This window comes from Carcharodon carcharias, chromosome 2, assembly GCF_017639515.1.
Source record: "Carcharodon carcharias isolate sCarCar2 chromosome 2, sCarCar2.pri, whole genome shotgun sequence".
NCBI lineage: Eukaryota > Metazoa > Chordata > Chondrichthyes > Lamniformes > Lamnidae > Carcharodon > Carcharodon carcharias.
In genome coordinates this window covers 227,013,258-227,021,267 of record NC_054468.1, presented here as the reverse complement: position 1 = coordinate 227,021,267, position 8,010 = coordinate 227,013,258, and the positions used below count along the sequence as shown (strand labels likewise).

Genomic DNA, 8,010 nt, shown 5'->3' with positions numbered 1-8,010 from the left:
CAAGTCTTTCTTTTTTTTAAAAATGGTCCTGGGATGTAATGTTTCTCAGCTACAATAATTCAGGACAGCACATGCTACCCTCAAGATTCAATGCAAATATGTTCAGTAAGAGTGATTAATTAATTTGCAACAGTCAGTGATAATTCAAAAAATAATTATTTTTTTAAAATTACCACAGGAGCAGTAAGGTACTGTGTGTAATCCCTCCATAATGAGATTTGACTAGAAGCATTACATTCCCACTCAAAATGATTAGCTTAACAGAGAGATGGTTTTTTATTCAAATTATCTGTAATGAGTTAAAAAGGGAACATTGCAAATGTTAAAGAAAACCTGGAATAAAAATGGAAATTGCTCAAAATAGCCAGTAGGGCCACTTGCTGATTATAAATAGAATTGACAGGCCAATATTGAGTATAAACCTGTTTTCCAATGCTGCATATTTTTAAAGGTAAAATACAAATGATTCTATATGTTAAATTTTACCACATTGTCCCACTAACATAAAAAGCAGAATATTCCACAAGGCTGTCACTTAATTCATAAAAAACCATAATAAGAGTTGTGAGGACAGAGCCTCGTTCGTAACAATAATGGTCACTTAAATTTCAATCTCCCATGAAGGCCGAGTCAGTAAAGGCACTTCATTTGAGTTGTACCGACTTGGGATGGTCAGCAGTCTGGGCCACAGGCTCTGAAGAAGAGTCACGTCGGACTCGAAACTTTAACTCTGTTTTTCTCTCTCCGCAGATGTTGCCAGACCTGCTGAGGTTGTCCAGCGCTTTCTGCTTTCATTTGAGTTAGCTGGGTCTGTCTAACTGGTGGATCATTGATGGGCCTTGGTTCTGTTTGTTATCCAGTAACTCCCCTGCTGGAGAGTGCAGGTGTGTGCATGCTGGATGAGGAATGGGAAGCGGGGAGTTGGGAGAGCGAGGAGGGGGCGGGTGAAGCGAGTGGGGATTGAAAAGCATCTTGGCACTCACCGCCTGGCATCATAACTGAAAAAAATGCCCATTTGGTGAGGGGTTAGGAAGGCAAGTATTCATGGTGTCAGCCATGGCTCACTTGGTCGACAGCCGAGTCAGAAGGTTGTGGGTTCAATTCCCACTCCTAGACTTGAGCACAAAATCTAGAGTGATGTGCAGTGCTGAGCGATGCCATGTTTCAGGTGAGACATTAACCTGAGGCCCCGCCTCCCTCTCGGGTGGATGGAAAAGATCCGATGGCACTATTTAGAAGGAGAGCAGGTGGCTTCTCCCTGAATCCAGTAATTATCAACATTATATGATTATCTGGGTCATCATCGCGTTGCTGTTTGCGGGAGCTTACTGTGCGCAAATTGGCTGCTGTGTTTCCCACATTACCACAGTGATTACACTTGAAAAAGTACTTCATTGACTCTAAAGCACTTTGGGACAGCGCTATATAAGTGCGAGTGAACGGCGCTATATAAATGCAAGTCTTTCCTTCTTAGAACAATAAACCTGGGAGAGTTTAAGGAAATGGCAGGGGTTGGATTGGAGGGAGGGGGAGGGATAATTATTGATCTTTACGGATAACAGTGGTACAGAAATAAATAGATTTAAGTTAAAGATGTAGACACCAGCTAAACATTTTTTTAAAAATATAGTACTAAATATGTGGGTATGTTACAGATAGACACTATAATATAATGCTGTAACATACATTATATATAAAATATATAATGCATTATACATAATATATATATAATGCATTATACATAATTAACCTGTTACTATGCTATATGTAAAAAAAAAAATTCAACATTATTCCTCATTTCCCGATGCTGCAATTATTTTGAAGGGGAAGGTGCTGTCGCCTGGAATTCGGTTTGACTTCCCTTCCCTGCTCCTGATCCACATTCCAGGGGGACTCCGTGCCGCGTGTTGAGCCCAGCCTTGGGAGCCTTATATTAAGAGTGGCCGAGGCAGCCGAGTGAACATCTTTTGTTGCTTAATCCTTCCGAGTTTGAGGCGCCTGAGTGCTTCAGGCAGAGCAGCAGAAGCAGGAATAGAGGGAGAGAGAGAGGGAGGGAGAGAGAGAGAGAGGGGGGCACACAGACATATACACACACACACAGACGTATACACACACACACAGACATATATACACAGACACACAGACACATAAGGAAGAGTCCGGCTGTGGATACAGAGAGCAGTTCGTGAATGTGCAGAGACAGAAAAGCAGAACAATTCTTACTTGCTCAGATCCAGTGAATTGAAAGCAGAAAGAGAGAGAGGGAGAGAGAGAGAGAAAAGTAATTTCTTTTTTCTCGTTGCAATTAAGGGGTAAGTTGCAAATTTTTGTATTTTAAAAATCTTTTCTTTTTTTTTGTAATGGGCTGGATAAAGTTGCTAACGGGACTCCGCGGGCAATGAGTTGTGTTGCTGTTGGGTTTTGCTTTCTTTATGTTTAGTTTGGTAAGGAGGGTGTGTGTGTGTGTGTGTGTGAGGGGAGGCGGGGGGGGGGCGGTTATAATTATTTATTATTATTTGAATTCACGTTGGTTCTGTTCTGCTTCCAAGTTGGACGCGATGGCTGAGCGCATGATGATGAGCCACGGGCGATTCGCCGAAGGAAGCAGCGGGCTACACATTCGCCGGATGGGTCTGAGTCCTTACCCCCAGCACCAGCACGCTTACAGCGGCTTGATGAGCGAACACCAGGCAGCCAGCTCCTTGTTGCATTACCCCGGACCCAGCAATGTGAACTCCAGCGGCGGCGGCGGCATGAGGCATGCCGTGGTGCCTGGCAGCGTGAGCAGGCAAGGTCCAGTGGGGCATTTGAGCAATATGACCCCCAGCATCAGGTACACATCCAGGCAGCAGCAGCAGCAACAGCAACAGCAGCAGCAACAACAGCAGCAGCAGCAACATCACTCTCATCCTCCCCATCCCCAGTACATGGGAGCACCACTCACTGGGACCAACAGCCCTGCCGCACAGCTCGCAGCCAGCATGCACTTGCAGAAGCTGACCAACCAGTACTACGGCCACCAGCAGCATTACAGCATGACAGACCTGCATCCTGCCAGTGTGTTGAGCCACCACCACCAGCAGCAGCAGCAGCAACAGCAGCAGTACAGGGAAATAAAGCATCACAGCCCTTCAGTGCCACCAAGTCACCATATGTCTGCAGCAATACTGCCCCCCAATGTTATAGACACGGACTTCATCGATGAAGAGGTCCTCATGTCCTTAGTCATTGAACTGGGTTTGGATCGCATCAAAGAACTGCCTGAACTGTGGCTGGGACAGAACGAGTTCGACTTCATGACTGACTTTGTGTGCAAACAGCAACCCAGCCGAGTGAGCTGCTGAGGGAGAGAGAGAGAGAGAGAGGAGAGTGCAAAAAGGATTTCTGAAAGAAAAATGCAAAAAAAACCAGACTTCCATCTACTGATCTGGAAGATGTATCTTTGCAACTTGAGAGAGAAAAAGAATGTTGTTTCTGTTGTTTAAGAAGCCACTCATCAGCTGAGTGTTGGTGGTGACTTTTGTTCCATTCTGTTTGATAAACCTGTTCACTGCACATGTAACCATTCTACATGTAACTTTATTTTTGATGTCTTTAATGGTCTGTTATATATTCCTTTTTAATTTAAAAACAAAAATAAAAACTTAAACCAACCATTTGGAAAACACTGGTGGAGCTCCCCACCCCCCCACCCCTTGCTGGAAAATTTGATCTCACTAATCGGGGTTTCTATGAAGCAAAAGTCTGTCACTTTTTTTGTTTTTGAAAGAACAATGCGTGGATTAACTTTTTATTTAAACCGTTGTTATGGATGGGGGAGGGCTGTAAGGGGAGAAAGAGTGAAGAAAATACAGTTTTTTCCTAGAAAGCTTTGCAAGAACACTTAAGAAAAGTGTTATAACAATTTCTTTCTCCTTCTGACCTTCCAACGTTCACACAAAAACAGCCTTTTAAGTGATGTGTGGTATGACAATGTATGTACCAGTTTGATTCGTTCTTTTAAAACATTAGCATTGAAGGAGCCTGTGTTTTTTTGTATATATATATATATATATAAAAAGGTACTGTAACTTAAAACCAGTGACAATAGTCTTTCACACAAAAGACTTAACATTCCTCTAGGCCTGACTTGATTTTCTTCATAGCACCACCTCCCCCTCTCATGAATGTTTGGACATTGCAGACTGGAATGTGCACATGTGTGTTTGTGTGCATGCATATGTGTGTGTGTGTATGTATGCGTGATGAAAACATTTCTCAAAAGGTGGTTAAATTTTCTTTTATATATAAAAAAAGCACCTAACCTGTTTCCTGTTTACTTGCCACTACAATGTTGTTTCATAGTTTACATGAAATTCTGTATTGAAGCCATTTTTTGGGGGGGGGGTGGGGGGTGGAAAAAAAACATGGACAGTATTTTTTTACGAACTTAAATATTGCTGCAGAAATGTGTGTGTTTTCTTAATTTATTATTCTATGCTTCGTTTATTTTGAGAAGGTTATAATAAAGACCTTGGAGATTACGGTAGCTGTAAATGGTCCATTCCTTTGCCAGAATTCTCTTTCTCGGCAGTTGTCAACATAGCCTTAAGACTGGTGTTATGCATCAAGTTATTGAGTAACTTCTGGGAGTCAAGGAGGTGGGGGATGGGAGATAATGGCTCTGGGAGGGGCATATATAGCAAGAGAAGTGAGTGGGGCTTGTACAGCAGAAACAGGATTATAAACCAAGCATTGCAAGTCATTTTCTAGTCTTTTTTTTAAGCCTTTTTTTTTGCTTGGTCAACTTTAACAATTGGGAGGTAAAGAGCAACTAAAAATGTTTTGTGTCCCCAGTTTCAGCTTTGCTAGCTGGCTGCTGTTGGAGAGAGGATTCTCTGTGCTGCAAAGGCACAGTCCACTGCCACCTCTTCATCTCTTGAGATGGCAGACTTCTTCTGAATGGCTCTAGGGTGAAATCTCTCCACGTGGCCTTATTAACATGCTCGGGGTGGGGGGAGACCACTAACTGGTAGCAGGACAATCTGCCAAACAGGAAGAGACTTGTAATCCCTTTTTGTCTGTGTGGATGTGGTTATTTCTACCTCTGTTGTGTGTGTGTTCTCGTCTCTGATTACTTATGGCTTTGTATGTCTTTTTAACCAATCTATGTCAGCTTTTTTTGTATGTGTGTGTGTATCACCATGTGTACCTCTCATCAAATATCTGCCTGTGCCTGTTCTCAGTCTTGATGTCTGTATCTTTGCTCATTTTTCTAGGGCTTTTTTGAATAATTTCTATCTAACCATCTGTGTGCCTCTTTGTGTTAGAGGTGTATGTGTGTTTGGCAGCTTTCATTATCTGCGTATGTATGTGTGTGTGTGTGTGTGTGTCTTGCTCCCTGATGAGTGTGTTTCTCCTTGTCTGTCTCTTGTTTAGTGTTTGTCTGTCTCTCCTGTGCCCCCCCCTCTCTCTCTCTCTCATCATCTGCCCCTCCTGGTCTCTCTCCTGTTCTCATTCTGTGTGCATCTGTCTTGTTCACTGAAAGAGCGTTAGAGTGTGAAGCAGCTCTGCGTGTGCATGGGTAGTTCTAAAAGTTATCTAAACAGTCGCTGTTCAGATTGAACTGTTGAAGGGTGGGAGGGAATTTTGGATTTGATGTTTCAGTGCAGCTTCTCTCACCATCTTGTGATTTTTGAAGTGTGAAGATGCTTTTCATGGGTTGGGTTAGGGCTCTTGATGTAGCCGTTGTAAAGCAGATGTCTCTGCTCTGCTATGTAAAGCAGAAGCTTGAGATACTAACCAGGAGGTCTAGCTTTGTTTAAATGAAAAGTCTGTTCATCGCTGAACTTTTATTCTCTGCAAATTCTGATGTTAAATGGGCCCTAAGTACTTCCTTATACTTCTGCCGGATAGGAAGATTATTCTTCCCAGAAATGTGTGTTTCCCCTCCCTCCTGTGAATTTGTGATGTTTAAAGCCTGTCGATGGGTTTTCAGTGTAGAAGCAGCCTGATTATGGTACTGAGGTAGCTGACTTCAGCATCTCACTGCAGACTTGCTGAGGGTAAATAAACGGATTCTGTGTTTAAAACTAGCTACTGCATCAAAAAACCGAACAGGAAATGGCATTTCAGGCTGCGTGCAGAGTCCGCAATCAGTTATCAATATCTTCCAACCCGAGGGAATGTGTTGTCTTTTTTTTACCTTCTCGCCGTTCCCTAGTCGAAGAATTCAAAGGTCCTAACTACCTTTTTAACCAGTCAATAGGGTGTTAGTCCCATGCTGGAGGAGAGAGTTTTGTGGGCTTTGTCAACCCCACATGATGAAGGGGTAGGGAGGAAACCAGACTCACCAGGCTCCAGTGTCCCACTGGATATCAACCGAAAATTCAGACCCAGAGCTCCACTCTTGTCTAGAGTGGGGGTTCAAACTCTGTGCCTCTTGGCTTGGAAGTGAGAATGCGGCTGCTTAAAACAAAACCCTAACTCCTGTCCTCAAAAAAGGTCCCAGCCTCTGTGAATGTGCACGAGCGGAGTTTCTGTGAGATGCTTTTCATTGTTGGTGGGCTTATGGTTTTTTTTTTGCTGTCTTTTTCCTCTGTCCCCTTCCCCTGGCTACCGATAGCACACAGTGAACTGAGATTCAGTTGTGCCATCTGGTTATAGATCTTGTTGCTGCTGTGGGTCATGCACCCATCTGCCCCTTGTGTGCAGGGAGAGAGGGGGGGAGCTGGCTGTTTAAAGTGTGTGTGTTGTGTGTGTGTGTGTGTGTGTGTTGCTAGGGTGCAGTTCTGCCTGGCCCAGTTGACACTGCAAACAGCGCCTGCAAAGCTAGAGCCTTTGTGCCACTTGAACCCTGCTCATGTGTTGCAGCAATGTCACGGCCAGCTTTTTATGTAGAGCTGTTAGACTGCTCTATCCTGTTTATTGCAGCACTGGTAACTTGGAACACATCAATAGGATGTGAATGAGTGAAGTGGGATCCCGTTAATTTTAAACCAAGAATTCAATGCGTTAACTAACCCGTGTGAAACAGGCACCTGGGGTGTGGGCAAAAAGACATCTGACCAGGTGATAAAAGCGAAACACTGCGGATGCTGGAAATCTGAAATAAAAACAGAAAATGCTGGGAAAAACTCAGCAGGTCTGGCAGCATCTGCGGAGAGAGAGAGAGAGACGGTTAACATCACACGGAGTCGATCCGTTAACTCTGTTTCTCTCTCCACAGATGCCACCATATCTGCTGAGTCTTTCTAGCATTTTCTGTTTTTATGTCTGACCTGATGGTGCATTTTATACTTGATGACCAAAATATAAATAATCCATCACACCCCACCCCCACCCACCTTGACCTTTGGTTTATTTTACCAATCATTGGATCGTGAGGTAGAGGTCTGAATCCTGACCATGCTCTCTCGGCCCTTCAACATCAACAGCAACTCGCATTTATATAACACCTTTAACATAATAAACCATCTCAAGACACTTCACAGGAGCTTTAAACTGACACCAGGCTATGTGAGATACTAGGGCAGGTGACTTAAAGGAGGAGAGAGAGAGCGGAGAGGTTTAGAGAGGGAATTCCAGAGCTTAGGACACAGGCAGCTGAAGACATGGCCGCCATTGGTGGAGTGATGGAAATCGGGGATGGGATGCTGGGTCAAAATCCTGGAGCTCCCTCCCTAGCAGCACCGTGGGTGTACCTACACCAAGTGGACTGCAGCGGTTCAAGAAGGCAGCTCACCAGCACCTTCTCAAGGGCAATTAGGGTTGGGTGATAAATGCTGCTGTAGCAAGCAATGCCAGAATCCCATGAGAAAAGTTGATAGACATTTGTTCTGGTTCTCTTTTAGAAGAGTGGTTCTGTGGTGATGTAACTGGAGTTTCGAAGATTGTGAAGAGGATTTAAAAAGCTGCTCCAGGTTCAATTTTTGTTATGATGTAGGGCCCATGAACAACTATAAAAAGCCAGAATTGGAGAAGCGCAGAGATCTCAGAGGGTTGCAGGGCTGGGAGAGATTACAGTGATAG

General features: G+C 43.9%; 1 protein-coding gene across 1 annotated transcript; it reads left to right on the top strand.

The window, feature by feature from the left end:
• Nucleotides 1–1,989: 1,989 nt before the first annotated feature.
• On the top strand, nt 1,990–3,653 carry cited2 (Cbp/p300-interacting transactivator, with Glu/Asp-rich carboxy-terminal domain, 2). The gene is made up of 2 exons (XM_041208988.1): nt 1,990–2,312; nt 2,550–3,653. Exon 2 carries the CDS (start codon nt 2,559–2,561, stop codon nt 3,342–3,344), a length of 786 nt encoding a protein of 261 aa, XP_041064922.1. The 5' UTR covers nt 1,990–2,312; nt 2,550–2,558; the 3' UTR covers nt 3,345–3,653.
• The last annotated feature ends 4,357 nt before the right edge of the window (nt 3,654–8,010 follow it).

Bases quoted from the DNA above. Each gene is read 5' to 3' on its own strand.
- cited2 (XM_041208988.1), top strand. From the start codon at position 2,559: ATGGCTGAGCGCATGATGATGAGCCACGGGCGATTCGCCGAAGGAAGC.